Source organism: Macaca fascicularis, chromosome 16 (genome assembly GCF_037993035.2).
Source record: "Macaca fascicularis isolate 582-1 chromosome 16, T2T-MFA8v1.1".
NCBI lineage: Eukaryota > Metazoa > Chordata > Mammalia > Primates > Cercopithecidae > Macaca > Macaca fascicularis.
In genome coordinates, this window is record NC_088390.1 from 4,117,474 (window position 1) to 4,134,240 (window position 16,767).

At 43.1% G+C, this 16,767-nt stretch overlaps 1 protein-coding gene across 8 annotated transcripts in view; it reads right to left on the reverse strand.

The window, feature by feature from the left end:
- The window catches only part of ZZEF1 (zinc finger ZZ-type and EF-hand domain containing 1), a 140,767-nt gene that overhangs the window by 61,484 nt on the left and 62,516 nt on the right, over window positions 1-16,767 (reverse strand). For 5 of the 8 annotated variants that reach the window (XR_012425143.1, XM_074018267.1, XM_074018266.1 and 2 more), the window contains 11 exons: window positions 14,572-14,731; window positions 13,555-13,676; window positions 13,324-13,446; window positions 11,958-12,124; window positions 11,792-11,873; window positions 10,850-11,051; window positions 9,314-9,462; window positions 7,381-7,621; window positions 3,425-3,504; window positions 2,687-2,780; window positions 437-905 (listed from right to left, as the gene is read on the reverse strand). Coding sequence is in view for 7 of the 8 variants with exons in the window: in XM_074018267.1 (XP_073874368.1) it covers window positions 437-905; window positions 2,687-2,780; window positions 3,425-3,504; window positions 7,381-7,621; window positions 9,314-9,462; window positions 10,850-11,051; window positions 11,792-11,873; window positions 11,958-12,124; window positions 13,324-13,446; window positions 13,555-13,676; window positions 14,572-14,731 (1,889 nt within the window). In the remaining variant the exon portion in view is untranslated. Of the gene's footprint in view, window positions 1-436; window positions 906-2,686; window positions 2,781-3,424; window positions 3,505-7,380; window positions 7,622-8,040; window positions 8,150-9,313; window positions 9,463-10,849; window positions 11,052-11,791; window positions 11,874-11,957; window positions 12,125-13,323; window positions 13,447-13,554; window positions 13,677-14,571; window positions 14,732-16,767 lie in introns of those variants that run through there. The other 3 variants (XM_074018269.1, XM_074018271.1, XM_074018270.1) reach the window with 3 other exon arrangements.

The following is a 16,767-nucleotide window of genomic DNA, read 5'->3' on the forward strand; positions in this document are numbered from 1 at the left end:
ATGGGGTTTCACCATGTTGGCCAAGCGGGTCTCGAACTCCTGACCTCAGGTGATCCGCCTGCCTCAGCCTCCCAAAATGCTGGGATTACAGCTGTGAGCCACTGTGCCCAGCCTCAGCTAATTAAAAAAAATTTTTTTTGTAGATGGCGGGGGTCTCACTATGTTGCCCAGGTTGGTCTTGAACTCTTGACCCCAAGTGATCCTCCCACTTCAGCCTCCCAAACTGCTGAAATTATAGGCATGAACCACTGTGCCCACCCAAAAATTACTTCTTTAAAGAAAAAAAAAACCATCAAAAATTTTCTTGAATATTCTAAAACAAGTCTTGATCTATCCTAAATATTATTTGCTCGGTTTTCACATTTCAAGCCTCTGACTAGACTGGGTACCTACGGCTTAAAAAGAGAAAGTGCCGGGAAGGTAACAACTGGCTTACCTCCTGTGCGAGAGCGACTGATCCTTAATGAAGTCCATGACGTCCTTCAGCACAGGGTATTTCTCTTTCACTGTGGGCACCAGTCTGGCCTCCTCCATGGATCGAAAGGAGAGCAGCCGGAGCCGCCCTCGGGTGAAGGGAGGCCGCCGGGTGGGTGTGGAAGGTGACAAGGGCTCTTCAGCTGTGGCAGGGGACACGTCTGCAGCAGGAAGGCCGCTGCTGGATGGCAGCTTTGGCTGGGTGTCCAGGCCAGGACTCCGGTCTCCTGTGGCAGGGGTTGCTGCCTCAGTGGGAGATACGGAGGCTTGGAAATGCTCTTCCACCACAGAGCTTGTCCTCTGGCGCTTCTCGAGTGGCTGGAGATGATTGGTTTCGTCGGCAGTCTCCAACTTGTCGCAGCTTTCTTTTGAACGTATGCCCGTGGGCAGAAATTTTAGTAATAGAAGACTCTTCTCGATACAGTCTTTTGCTAGATGCAAACAAGAATCATAATTGAAAAAAAAAGTTAAAATTAAATTTATTGCCTACTTCTGGAGAGAAAATAATCAAGTTAAAAATCACAATTTAGGGAAAGGGACAGCTTCATGAATAAAGCAATATAGGCCTGGTGTGGTGGCTCACGCCTGTAATCCCGGCACTTTGGGAGGCCGAGGCGGGAGCATCACTTGGGGTCAGGAGTTTGAGATCAGCTTGGGTAACATGGTGAAACCCCATCTCTATAAAAAATACAAAAAATTAGCCAGACATGGTGGCACACGCCTATAATCTCATCTACTTGGGAGGCTGAAGCCGAAGGATTGCTTGAGTCTGAGAAGTTGAAGCTGTAGTGAGCCGAGATCATGCCACTGCATTCCAGCTTGGGCAACAGAATGAGACACTGTCTCCAAACAAACCAACCAACCAACCAAAACACAAAAAAGTGATACACATATTTACTGACAGAATAGAAGAACAGAATCAAATTTTATCTCATTACAGAAATCAAAATCTCGCCAGGACTATCAGCACACTTTTAAAAAAAGGTTTTATTGTAGATGTTTTTCAAGCATGTATATAGAAAAAAATACCATGAGGACCCCTCCATGTACCTGTCACTCAGCTTCAGTAATTATTAACTCAGGGCCAATCTTGTTTCACCCCCACCAACTCCCCGCTCCCCGGATTATTTCCACGCACATTCCAGCACCACACTATTGTATCTGTAAAAATTTTTGGCATATTTCTCTTAAAAATATATGAGTTTTAAAACATAACACAACCATAATATTTAAAAAATAACAGTAATTCTTTAATTTCACTGAATATTCAGTGTGAGCACACTTTAAAATCATAACAAGGCCAGGTGCAGTGGCTCATGCCTATAATCCCAGCACTTTGGGAGGCTGAGGTGGGAAGATCACTTGAGGCCAGGAATTTGAGACCAGCTGGGGCAACAAAGCAAGACCCCATGTCTTAAAAAAAAAAAAAAAAAAAAAAAAAAAAAAAAAAAAAAAAAAAAAGTCTGTGTCACCCAGGCCGGAGTGCAGTGGCACGATTTTGGCTCACTGCAAGCTCCGCCTCCCGGGTTCACACCATTCTTCTGCCTCAGCCTCCCGAGTAGCTGGGACTACAGGCATCCACCACCTCGACTGGCTAAGTTTTTGTACTTTTAGTAGAGACGGGGTTTCACCACATTAGCCAGGATGGTCTCAATCTCCTGACCTTGTGATCTGCCCACCTCAGCCTCCCAAAGTGCTGGGATTACAGGTGTGAGCCATCGCGCCAGGCAAAAAAACACATTTTTTAATTGCTTAACAAGGGGGAATACAAAGAGGAAAAAAATTAGCCAGGTGTTGCGTCACCTGCTTGACGTCCCAGCCACCTGGTAGGCTAAGGTAGGAAGATTGCTTGAGTCTAGGAGTTGGAGGCTGTAGTGAGCTATATGACTGAACCACTGCACTCCAGCCTGGGAGACAGAACAAGACCCCATCTCAGAAAAGAAAAAAGATGTAGCTCAAAAAGCACCTGATGCCTCCTAAGAGAAGTGATTAGAAAGATGTTCCATTTGGAGCAGGTCAATGAAAAATTACTCCTCTTTGGGATTTTATCTATTTATGATACACCCTTGGATACTACATTTAGCACCTCTATTACTTTCCCTAGGTCAACACAGCCTTGATTGAGATAATCTGGAAGGTGAGTCATTGGTTTTCCAGGCTCTGAAACGAAAACAGAAGGCTCAGGGACAACGGCTGGTATGAGCACACTCACCCAGGCTCTCAGGGTTCGCCTCAGTAGCTTCCGAACGATGTTTTTCTTCTGCTTCATTCCCCAGGCTCATGAGGGACTTCTGCTTCATCTCTAACTAGGGGAGAATTTGAGCCACATCATTATGCTGTCCAGGCAGGGAAGCAAGGACAGCCACGGCAAACTACTTCAAAAGCACACAGCATGGAGACCACAGAGTACTTTACGGTTGTATCATGTAGGAGGTGTTTGTAATACCCACAACCTTATTACTTAAAAATTTCTAGAACACTCGTGCTGCAAGGAGCTTTCTCTAAAGCCCATCTAGTACTGATAAAGAAGCTGCTGAGATCTAGAGAAATGAACAGTCTTATTAGGGTCATAAACCCAGTCCGCTGCAGTTTGAACCAAAATTTCATCCCTATTCTACTCTGAATGAGGGGACAGCTCTACGTGATGCTGAGACCTAAAACTGTCCATGGTTACCCAGTATCTGAAGTGATGCTATTCCTCCAGCTCTATGGAGTTCCAAGAAGGGATGTAAAAAGGGCTCAATTAAATCCTGTTTCCTCTATTTTTCAACTGCCCAGACTATAGTTTCAAGGGTTCTAAATTATTTTATATCTATTCATGTCACTAAACTTTAGCTTAACAAAAATCCTAAAGCTATATTCTTGAGAAGAGAACAATTCATCTTAATTCCATGATATCATGGTAGAAAACCTAAAATACACCAAAATCACATGCAAAGGAAAATCTTACCATCCATATTCGAATCCCATCTGCCAAGGAATAAACCTGGGCAAACTCATCACTCAGGGCTATTTTGCCTCCACTGTTGACTGGGGAAAGAAGCAGAGACGGAGATTACATTCGGGTAACACAATTCACTACTGCAACATTAAGCACCAAAGATCTGAATCTGCTGAAGTACATAAAAAGGCCTCCTGACAATCACACACCGGGGATGGTAAGAGCAATTTAGGGAAAAACAAATATTCAATTAAGCCACAAATACCTGTGTGGGTTCTTGTGTTATTTCAAACTAACTTTTTTCAAACTAATAATTTCTAAAATGGAAATAATTTTAAAAGTGAGTAAAATATTAAAAGATATAAAAAATACTAAAAGTAAAGATTTTTAAATATTAACAATGAGTAAAAAGTAATTATTGATAAGGAAGAAAGTTCATGGTATAGTAAGTAAAAAAGCAGGTTATGAAACAGTATAAACAAAATGATCTCATTTAAAGAGAGTATATGTATTTCAGACATGGAAGCCAAGTGCAGCAGCTCACACTTATAATCCCAGCATTTTAGAATCTATAATAATTCTAAGAATGGAATAGAATAGAATTCTAAGAATAGAATAATTCTAAGAATAAGAATAATAAAACTATTCTTATTTTTTAAATTTTTTTAAGAGATATGGTCTTACTCTATCACCCAGGCTGGAGTGCATCATAGCTCACTGCAGCCTCAAACTCCAGGTCCAGTGCTTTGGGAGACCAGAGGTGGATCGCTCGAGGCCAGGAGTTCGATACCAGCCCAGGCAACATAGCAAGACTCTGTCTCTACAAAAAATAAAAAATTGTCCAGGCACGCTGGCATGCACCTGTAGTCCTAGCTACTAGGGAGGCTGAGGTAGGAAAATCACTTTAGAACAGGAATTCAAGGTTACAGTGAGCTACAACTGTGCCCCTGCACTCCAGCCTAGGCAAGAAAGCAAGACCCTATCTCTAAAAACAAGCAAAAAAATAAAACATGTATCGATACATATATATACAGATATACATACATATGAATATACCTACATAAAAGTCCAGGTAAATAGAAAAATGTTCATAAAGGTTCTAAGTGGTGAGACTGTAGTTAATAATTATTTTAAGCTTTTCTATACTTAAGTTTCTACATAAACAGGTTTTTTTTAAAATAATTAGAAAAATAACAATTTTTTTTTTTTTTGGATACAGAGTTTTGCTCATTTCCCAGACTAGTGCAATGGCATGATCTTGGCTCACTGCAACCTCTGCCTCCTGGGTTCAAGCAATTCAAGCAATTCTCCTGTCTCAGCCTCCCAAGTAGCTGGAATTACAGGCGCATGACACCACACCTGGCTAATTTTTGTATTTTTAGTAGAGACGGGGTTTCATCATATTGGACAGGCTGGTCTCAGACTCCTGACCTCTGGTGATCCGCCTGCCTTGGCCTCCCAAAGTGCTGGGATTACAGGTGTGAGCCACTGCGCCCAGCCCAACAAAAAAAAATTTTAAAGAAAGATCTATGAGGCTTGCCCCTTGTCTTCAGCTAAAGCCCAAAAGATAATATACTAGAAGAGTGTGAAGCTCTCTTTTGCATCTATGTTACAATGCAGTAAGTATTTCCTGAAGCCCTGGAATATGCCAGGGCTATACCAGACACTGGGAATACTATGCTGAGAAAAACAGACAAAGTTCCTGCCCTCAAGCAGCTTATATTCAAGTTGAAAAACTCCTCCCCACCCTTTCTAACCCCAAAGAGTGACCAATTTTTAGACAAAGATGAGCAAATTTGCTAGACAAAGACCATTCTCAAAGTAGTTCAGTCTTAACTCAGAAATAGTCCTTAGACACACAATATTTACATCAATATCCATATCATAAAGGCAGAGACAGAAAGAACTAAGACAAGCCTGGCCTCCTTCAAACCAACAACGGCAGGCGTTCTAGAAACAACCTGTGCACAGCAAGACAGTTCCAGTTCCCACAGTTGTAGAGTTCCCACAGTTGACTGTGTGTTTTCTCCTCTGCAAACAGGTATGTGATATCTGAACACAGCCTGAATTTTCCCACAGCAGGTAGCCTTCCATTTCTCAGCTTTCAACCCACAGGCTTTTATCCCTCTACTGAAAATTCCTTCAAGTAAAAAGATTATCCAGCTTTCTTATTATAATTTGATTACAAAAATACATATTGTCTTTCCCCCCGACAAAATCATACAGGTTACATCACCCCCTCGATTCCTCAGCAGAGAAAAACTCTTCCATATGAGATTTGTTTCCATAAATCACTCATGTCTCAATGTAGTTTTGTTTATTTGAGCAGCTTTTTAAAGGCGATACTAAGATTTGGGGATGTGATCAAGATGTTTTAACAATCAGAAAATAAATTCTGCAATGTGAGATCCAAAGGACTGAGCAATAAAGGTGGTAGGAATAAAAATATCAATAACAACAAAATGAGGCTGGGTGCGGTAGCTCATGTCTATAAACCCAGCACTTTGTGAGGTCGAGGTGGGTGGATCACCTGAACTCAGGAGTTCGAGGCCAGTCTGGCCAACAGGGCGAAACCCCATCTCTATTAAAAATACAGGCCGGGCGCGGTGGCTCAAGCCTGTAATCCCAGCACTTTGGGAGGCCGAGACGGGCGGATCACGAGGTCAGGAGATCGAGACCATCCTGGCTAACACGGTGAAACTCCGTCTCTACTACAAAATACAAAAAAACTAGCCGGGCGAGGTGGCGGGCGCCTGTAGTCCCAGCTACTTGGGAGGCTGAGGCAGGAGAATGGCGTGAACCCGGGAGGCGGAGCTTGCAGTGAGCTGAGATCCGGCCACTGCACTCCAGCCTGGGCAACAGAGCGAGACTCCGTCTCAAAAAAAAAAAAAAAAAAAATACAAAAATTAGCCAGGCATGGTGGTGGGGGACTGTAATCCCAGCTACTCAGGAGGCTGAGGCAGGAGAATTGTTTGAACCCAGGAGGTGGAGGCTGTGGTGAGTCAAGATCACGCCACTGCATTCCAGCCTGGGTGACAGAGTGAGACTCCGTCTCAAAAAATAAATAAAATAAAATAATAAAATAAAATAAAATAAAATACCAAATCAAATCAAATCAAACAAAAAACAAAACAAAACGAGCAACAGTCAATCACCCACTATAACAGAAGGAAGCTCTGTTTTTGCTTTTTTCACCTGCACTGTGTAAAGAACACATACCCTGCCAGGTGCTTAGGGAAACCCATACCTCATCTCTAGGTAGGGTTTGAAATACTTTTCCCCTGAATAAGTATGAAGGTAGAGAGAGACCCTCCCTCCTTGTGGGTCCTGCTAGGCGGCAGGGTAGCAGGGTAAATACAGAGATGGCATCCTTAAGAGACACGAGGAAAAGAGATGGTGAGGACAAGGCTATCAGCAAAGGAAGCCCAGCAGGGTGATGCTACGAAGACGCTGCAAGCTAGCTAAAGGTAACGGTTAATACTTACAGCTTCCTCCTTGGTTATTACTACATTCAAGAACTTCAACATTTGTGATTTTAATTGCAATTTCTTAGAATGTTAGAGCGAATCAACCTTAAACCAATTTTACAGATAAAGAAACTGAGGTGCAGAAAGGTTGTCTGATTAACCTGAAGCTGCACAACTTTTGAGTTTTTTGCACTGGGACCACGACCCAAGTGAAGGTTTCTTTCCATTATATTTCTCGGCAGTTTTCCATGAGAATTCTGGAGAAAGGTAATTTACCTGCTAATTTTGCAGCTCAAAGTCAGATGCCACACATTACAATCTGCTGACCGTAAACTGGCCATGGATCTTTAATAGGCAAAACAGGACTAACGAGATGACGTTTACAGTTATAGAAATGTGTTTATATGTTAAAATATTTTAAATGTTCACTTAAGATAGGCTTTCTTAAAACTTAGCAATTAGCCTTCAGATCAAAAACATTCCCTGTAATAAAGTTACCATATTTTTGCAGCTTCTCATATAAATCTGGAGTGCGATACACCAGAGCAGCAAAGGTGGCGTTCACAGCTTGATCAATAGTGGAACCAGCAACTATATCTGTCTTTGGGGCCTGTTTTCTACATGCCTGTATGAATCCTTTGAAAAGTTCTGAATATGGCCCACAGAAGTTCTGAGCAGGCTCTGACTGGGCAAAATCGAGAAGAAAATGGCGGCAGGGGTCGTCAGGAATGTTCTTAACCTGGAAACAAAAAATAAATCCATCCCATTTAACACATTCATTCAAAAAACAAAATTTGTTGAGCAAACTACTGGGCCAAAGCAGAAGTACAAAACACAGTGAACACTCTCTGGAAGCTTAAATCTATTTTAGGAAGACCAGACAGAGATATGAGTTTAAAAAAAAAAAGATAAACATAAATAAAACATTAAAAGCATTAGAACTAGCATTCCCGTAAAGCAAAAGCTTATCAAGTGCCAAATGCCTAGAAGGGATACCCAGTGCTGAGAATTCAAAGGAGAGAGATCCTGGCAGGTTACAGGAATTAAGAAAAGCCTCCTGGAGGATATGGGCTTTGGCCTGGACCCTGAAGGACTGGCAGACTTGGCCCTGAGGAACATAACCATTAGCAGAGGTTACGAGTCAGTGGGGAGACTGACCTGGCCTGAAGTCTCAGCTGGGGAGTGATGGGAACTAGAGTCAGATAGGTAAGGTGAAAGGAGACTGCAGAGAGCCTTGACTGTCACATTGAGGAGTTAGACTTCACCCTGTGGGCAATGGGGAGCCATTAATGGTGCTTGGCAGTGGAATGACAAGATAATGCAGTGATTATAAAAAAAAACTTGGCAGGTACCAATGTCATAAGGCAGGTGCGAATGAGGGCCCGGATAAAGATGCAGACAGAGGAAAGGACAGAGACGAACATCATGAGGAAGAATCCACAGGACCTGCAGGCTGACCGGACAGGAATGGGGAGACAGGTGAGGACAGGGGATGCTAGGGAGCAGTGGCTTCAGGCCTGGGGAAACAGTGACCATCACAGAAGTGACCAGTCTCTGGTTTTACACTTCTGAGTTAACAGGAGTCAGGACATTTAAATGGAAATGCCTCACAGGAAGATGGAAACAGATACTTGGAGCAGGGAGAAAACCAGACCTGGCGACTGATATGAGGAATTAGTGCCGCAATGTGACAGGAGAAGAAAGTGGAGAGGATGAAGTCTTGGTGGGCTGTGGGGAAGGGAAGAAAGCCTGAATAAAGCCTACCCTTCAGGGAAGGAGGAATATGAAAACTCAATGAAGGAGGCAGGTGGGCAGTCAGATGTAAGAGAAGACAGTGGACTAGCATGGATCCAAAGAAGAGAGGGTCTGAAGGAGCCAAATTTAACAGAGGCAAGGAGAACAGAAGCTGAGGAAGAGCCACTGGATTTGGCAATTAACTACTGAATAATGTGGGGCAGGGCAGGGCAGGGAGGGGAAGGAAGAGAAATAGAATACAGAAATAGAGGGAAGGAGGGGGAAAAATAGAGACAGGGCAAACCTTTTAGTTTTTAAAATATGATACACCTAAATCATGTGCTGTAATTCTACGAAGAACAAAAGATATAGCACAAATCATTCCTCTAAAGCTTGGCTCAGCAGGCACTAGAAGTACACTCAATTGTTTGCCTGATAACTCCACCAACAGAGATTTACTGAGCACCTGCTACATTTCACCCAAGACTCACATTCAGTATTTCTGAACACCTATTGTGCACTGGCCCCTGTCGGACACAGTGGCGTTAACAAATTAACAAGGTATAGTTTCTGGCCTCAAGGAGCTAACTGCTTAATACGGGTAGTAAGATAGAAACACACATGTTTATAACTTAAAGTAATAAATACTCGTAGGCAGTTTCCAGTCTAAAGAGAAAGAGAATAGAAGAGTAAATACCTCCTTACTATTCTGGTGTGGGTGAGTGGGCCAGCTTGCTTCTAATTCCAACTCCGGACAAATCTGATGCCTGAAGACAGGTTTCCACAGCGGGGAGCTTAGGACTAATGCCATTTTTGCCTGAGGTATAGCCATGTTACTTCCTAATTCTAGAAAGAGAAGAAGACACGTGAGAGTTCTATTTTTGCCTTAATGTATTGAGAATCTCTGAAATGAGAAAGAAAAGGTTAAAAAAAACCATGAATACTATTAAAAGAGAAAATTTACCCACATACCAGAATGTAATTGTGATACTCTGTAAACACACATCACAGATTAAGCTAAACCAGCAAGTCCTGCAATACCGCTGTTCTGTGGAACAACTTCAGTTACAAGGAACCTTTGCAATGACTAATCTGTTTATAGTAAGCTGAAAATAGGGTATGAACCATTTCTGGCATGTAATATGAGGCCATTCAGGAATATTTAATTATGGAAAAACATTCACAATTTGTAAACTTAATTATGTAGCAAATAATAAATATCTAGCATAGATGTGTTTACAATGAGCATAGGGAAAAGAATAGGTGGAAATAAAAATGTTAATAGTTATTTCTTTCTTTCTTGGAGAAATATGAAAAGAAGAAAATGAGTTACTTCTGAGTGTCAGGATTAAGGATGATTCTATTTTCCTTTGTTTTTTTTTCCATTATGTATTTTTCTATATTTTACTTCTAAAATTGGAAAAACTCAAGAAATGATAAAGAAATAAAATACAGTAGAAAGTTTTATTCTGTACTTCTTGTTCCCTGGAATAATTAAATAACTAACTAAATTGAACACACCTTTTTCCTTTTGTTTTAAGAGACAGTCTCTCTCTGTTATCCCGACTGGAGTGCAGCAATATGATCACAATTCACTGCAGCCTCCAACTCACAGGCTTAAGTGATCCTCCTGCCTCAGCCTCCCAAGTAGCTGAGACAAAAGGCATGTGCCACCACACCTGGCTACTTGTTACATTTTTTTGGTACAGATAGGGATCTCACTACACTACCCATGCTGGTTTTGAACTCCTGGGATCAAGAAATCCTCCCACTTGGCCTCCTAAAGTGCTGGGATTACCAGCATGAGCGACCTTGCTCAGCCCTGAATGAATCACTTTAAAACAAAATTCATATTCACGTATCTACATATATTTACATAAATATTCACATATTTAAAGGATATGCAATCAACTTATTCTATATTCCTGCCTTTTGGTTGGACTATACCTACACCTACTTACAAAAAAATGACAATGTTGCCAAACAAAAGCTGTTATCCTCCACAGACAGAGAACCCATGGCATCCTTCGTTCTATGTTCCAAAGTCTAAGGCAAAAAGCTTCATGACAATGGTGTCGAGTGGACACTTTATTCTTTTGGTTTAAAGGAAACTGAAAGGGAATATTATTAACCCCCTGCCATTAAGTGGAGATGACCTACAAGAGAGCAAGCACGCACCTTGCACTTCACCATGGTTGCAAGGAGAAGGGAAGGAACGGGGACGTGGACTTACGATGCACAGACTTGAGTGCCATGCACTGGGAAGCTAGGCGTCCCATCAGCCGGGAGACAAGGAGTTGTAAATCCAGCCCCCAAGACACAGCAACGTCGGGCAGGCCGTAGGCAGTGACAGTGAATTTGTAGCCCCATTCGTTGTGACTGCTGTCAGAGTGAAAGAGGAACTGCAACCGAGGACCGGCCTTGAAGGTCACTTTCTAGAGACAAACAGAAATCGTGTGGTCAGACAGATGGGAGGAGTGCTTCAGAAGTAAGCATGTTCTTCATGACGAGAAACGTCTCCATTTAAAACTGATCTCTATTTCCACACGCCCAAAATGACTAATGGAGAAATGTACAAAGGGGTGACGGAAACAGAAAATTCATAGCCGCACCCCATGAAGAAGGAGAGTTGGCAGAACACTGCTGCTCAGCTTTTTACACCTGGGGTGACCGTCTGTCCGCTACCTACTCAGCCAGTGGTCACATTTCCATGCCTCTGCTCCTGCCAAGACCACTGACCATGGAGAGAGGGTCAACAGTCTGAGGCAGCACTAAACCTCCAGCCCAAGAGCTCAAGCAGCTCTAACCGTGAGGCAGACTCTTGGCTTCTACCACAAGGTCTGGGCCATCCTCCTAGACCCACCAGCTCTTCCCGTTAAGTATGAAAGTTCTTCATTTACTCTAGGCAAGGCTGTCTGCTGCAACTACTCAACTCTGCCACTGCAGTGCCAAAGCAGCTATAAACGATAAACAGGCATGGCTGTGCCCCAAAACAATGTTTACAGAACAGGTGACAGATTGCAGTTGGTCAAACTCCGATACAAATCCTTCCTTTCACAAAAGTGTAACATAAATGCTTCCCTTCAAAGACCTTACCTCTACTGCCCCCTGAAGGCCGACAAAAGGAAAAGCGTTGGTGCAGCAGTAGGTACCTCTTTCTGGGACTCTCACTCACCTTGGGCCATTTATCAGTGCCAACTTTTGTGTCATAGCGTGTTTTCCGACCTCTAGCGTCGGTAAATTCCAGATAATCATACCTGTGAAGGCATAACCTCTATTAGCTTCCTTCTCTCATTGTTGACCTGTTATCGCTTGGGGGTAAAAGAACATAGAGGTCTTACCTTTTTTCAGTTTCACACCTGTCATCAAATTCCACCTCAAAATAGGTTGCCCCTGGGCTAACAAAGACAGATGCCTCATGGCAATTATTTTCATAGTTGTGGGCAGATTCCTTAGTCCACGTATGTAACACCACAGGCTGTTCCTGTTGCCAGGTCTCAACATCCAGCTATGATAACAAATGAGCCGGGGGGAGAAAAGGTTCTATCACTCGACACCTATCCACACGCAGCAGACTGTTTCTCCATCAGTGCTCCAGGCAAAGGGGCTTTGGCAGCCCTGCACAAACCAGCACACAGGCTCGAAGACATACCTGACATTCCCATCTTCACAGACAGATCAACATACATCCATCACGCAGCAAAGTTGACGTGCTTTTATGACACTACAAAAACTCTGTGACCAGCTTTTACCTTTTCACTACGACAGAACTACTTCTTACAAATCATTACCAGTGTGAATTCCCAGTGGAAAAAGTACTGAATGACTAAAGACCTCACATTCCTACTTGGGACACTGGCAAATCTGGATCCACTCTCCCTTCTTCTCCTACCCTCCTCCTTTTTTTTGTGGGGGGGGCCCGCGGGGAGGGGGTCTTTGCTTTTTTACCTATTAAATATAAATGCCTTTTCTACCGCCACAAAGTTGTTATGAAGCTCACACAAGACAGTGATTAAACATTATGTATGCAAAATTAAGGGAGAAATGTCTTCTAAAGACAAAACCTTCTAATTTGCCTTTCAACATACATTTTCTCGGCTGGGCGCAGTGGCTCACGCCTGTAATCCCAGCACTTTGGGAGACCGAGGCGGGCGGATCACGAGGTCAGGAGATTGAGACCATCCTGGCTAACACGGTGAAACCCCGTCTTTACTAAAAATACAAAAAAAATTAGCCGGGCGTGGTGGCGGGCGCCTGTAGTCCCAGCTACTTGGGAGCCTGAGGCAGGAGAACGGCGTGAACCCGGGAGGCGGAGCTTGCAGTGAGCTGAGATTGCACCACTGCATTCCAGAATGAGCGACACAGCAAGACTCCGTCTCAAATAAATAAATAAACAACAACATACATTTTCTCTTCTAGACTTCAATTTTTTCATTCACTTAAATGGTTTTCATGTAACTTCATAAACTATAAAATGATGAGATTCATCTCTACAGCTTTTCGTCTGTGTCTCCTTTCTAATGCTGACCAGGCCACATCAACTTGGACTGGTATTTACCCTTGTTGGCAAGACCGCTGATAAAATCAAGGGAGCCTTCTAGAAGCTGCTCAGCTGTGCCTATCTACAGTCCGCCGTCCACTTTACTAAGTGTGTCCCATCACTCCTGAGAGCAAACACAGGGCGGCTCAAGTGCCAACTCGAGTTACCTTCCTCAGTCCTCCTTCGGGGCCACTGCAGAGCTTCTTCAGGAGTTCTGTGAGGACACTGAACTCTCGCAAGAGCACGCAGTGTGGGATGTCTAAAGTGCAGAAGTCCAGCAGGAAGATAACCTAATGGAAGATGGATGAAGTGCTCAGCGTCCTCCTTAGGCTGGGCCTGGGGATGAAGATCCCCAACCCCTTTCCGGGTCACTACAAATAGCTGCCAGTTTGTCTTACCAGTTGACGAGCTGCCATTGAAAACACTGAATTACATAATCTTTCTACTATGGTTTTTCCACTGTATTGTGACAAAAGGGATTCCAAAATCACTCTCATGCTTGCCAGAAACTGTCCCACATCTGCCAAAACAAAGAACATAATTAATATTTTATGCAGTAGAAATATCACATGCTTAGTTATCACCACGGACAAGAATAAAGAGGACTACAGAAGCTGTGGAGGGGATTCCACAGCAAAGATCACAAGGCCATACAGTGTCATCCTAAAGCATTCCTCTGGGAGGAAGAAGCAGTGTGAATTTCAGTAAAAGACTACTTTTAAAGGGAGTTTTTTTTTGGTCTTTTGATGAAGTGGAGGAGCACTCGCAGAAGTGACATTACATGCCTGACTAACCCAGCTGTCAGCCTCGCCTTTTCCTTCTGTTTACAATGAGCCCGTGCATTAGGTGGACCAATCTAACAGGCCAAGCTCTAGGTGACAGGGCCCAATATAAGTGTTCTCGTCACAGCTGCTGGGACCAAGTTTGACGGTACTAAATTTTCCATGTATAATTTGTCAGCACCTGTTGGGTTTCATATAACTTTCTGTGAGTTTACAGAACATGAATCTAATTATTCTCAGTAATCAGCAAAGGTCACAGCAATGCTCATACACCTTAGATTTTTAAAATTCCAAGACTTTCATTTTTAGATGACTGATTAAAACAGGGATAGACTCTCCCGAAGAATGAGACGTCACGTAAGAGTGCTATATGACTGCAAAACCAGCGTTTAGGCTGTGAAATGATCTAATTCTACAATAAAAATACTTAGGCATACCATGCTCAGAGAGGAAACTGGACAAAAAGACATGCTGCTGAATTTTATTTTAATTAGACCAAACCAGTCCAAGAATCTGAACTGTAATGAAGAAAACCATATGCACACGCAATGCATGAGTTACTAAAGAAGAGAACATACTCAGAGTCAAAACCCAAACGCCATCTGTTTTCATGGATTTCATATTGAAACTCACATTTTTCAATAAGGTCCACGGCAAGATCTTTGGCTCCGGAGTCCGTGCTCTTCAGCTGCAGGTAGCACCAGGATAGCAGGCTGCCTTGGACGGACCAGAACAGGGAGAAGAGCACAGAGCCAACCTCCCCGGGGGCCCCACTGAGCATTAACAGCTCGCACTACAAGGGAGGAGACAAACAGAAAGCGTTCATGACAAAGCCATTCACAGAGCGTAGCCAAGGGCATCCTCTAAAGCAGCGGCTGTCACCAGCAAAAACAAACTATAGCTATGAAAACAGTCACGACACAGCTTTCAACCCAGCAGTGACCAAGAAAGACGGTATTATGAAAACTCCCCTCTTTCCCTCCAGCTTTTCGGAACCTTTACAAAGGTTTTTTACTCCACGTGACATCTCCTTCTGCCACCTCAGGAACCTTATCCCACTGGGTATCTCTTCTTTCTCTTACATCTTAAAATCTCCTTTCTCTGGCTCCTTCCCTCAAGCCTTCAGTTAAACCGCTCCCACCTTAAAAACATAATCATTCATGCCCCTATGGCTCTCTAACCATCACCTTTGTTCTCAAAAGTTTCTTTGAAGGGTTATCTGACCTCCAGACACGGAAGACTGTACACTATATGATTCCATTACAGGTAAAACCCAGGCGATACAGATGCGCTGTGCAGGAGTAAGTAGAAAGAAGAACAAGGAAATGGTGAACACAAACTTCAGGATGATGGTTATGTCTGGCAAGGGAGGAAGCCAGTGAGCCACGAAAAGGTATGTGGATGGACAGAAATGGACTCAGAGATACTGGGAATGTCTAGTCCTTAAAAAAGACCCCTGCTGCACTGTTACAACTACCTGATTATATACTTGCTCCTCAGGACTGTGCTTTTCTTACATCACTGTATCCCCTGTTCCTAGCACAGGGCCTAGCACACAGCAGGCATTCAGTGGATATTTGTTGAATTTGACAGATTCATGAGAAAAATTTCAGACTAGGTACACTTCTGATTTTTTTTCCTAATTGAACCCTAACTCTTTAGTATAACTATAAATGTCTTTTACTGAAAGATAATTCAGGGAAACACATTAATAGCTGCATCTCTAGTAAGGAAGTTCAATGATACCTGTAACTTCTTTTGTACCACAGGTAAATGAAAGAGAAGAAAAGGCACACATCTGATCTCCAAATGGTATACAATTATGCGAAATTCTCTTGGGCAAATGCTATCTCATTTCTCCATGTACATCTTAAAATGAATCTGGCCTATCTTCCCCAGTGGAAAGAGGACAAGGCTCTGAGTCAAACAGCCCTGGTTTCAGTCCTGACTCTAGCGCCTACCCACTCCTCACACGCGAGGCAGCCTCAATGCCTGTGAGAACCAGGGGAGAAGACTGAAGTTTTCTGCCCAACGGCACTGATGATGTAACTACAGAAGAAAGACTGCTGAGGGGGAGAACTTAGTTCAGGCTTCAGGGATCTGAGAAACAGGTAGAATGTGGACGAGCTCCAGAAGAAAGGGAAGGTATGGGAAATGTAGAAATAAGGACGGAGATTAGAATGAGCCATGGCTAACTGGGGCCGAGAACACATACTGATGAGCTGTAGACTGAAGCGAGTTTTTTAAGGAAGACTCAGAGATGGGCAGAAGAGTCTGGGAATAAGCCAGAAAGCAGAAGTAAGAGAAAATTAACGTGACAGCAAAAAGCAGAGCATAGTTTTTGATTAAAAACAAAGTTGAGGCTTATGAAGTCAATGTTACCCTAGATCTAAATTAATGCTAGATCTAAACAGTGGTCAGTGTAACAGCAACCTTGGCACATGATAACCTACAAGCAACCTACAAGCGCTCTGAGGTCCCCATCAGTGAATTGGGGGGGATACCTGCTGATGGCCCAGCACGCCAGGCAGTTGGGAATGAATGAAATCATGGCTCTAACAGCAACTCAAAACAGTAAGGCACCCGCAAAAATGTGAGAGATTTAAAGACACTAAGTTCAGTCAAAAGATACAAGTTATCAGCCACAAAAGAAAAGCCACCTTCAAGTCCACATCATTAGACACCTCAAGGATGTGGTTTGGGCTAGTGCGCCACAAACTCTCCTCCAACTCTCTGGTTCCCATGTTTAGCCCAAAGAGGTAGTTCTTGGTCTCCTAGTACGGGGGTGCTATCACTTTAGAATCTCTCGGGGTGCTTAGAAAAATGCAG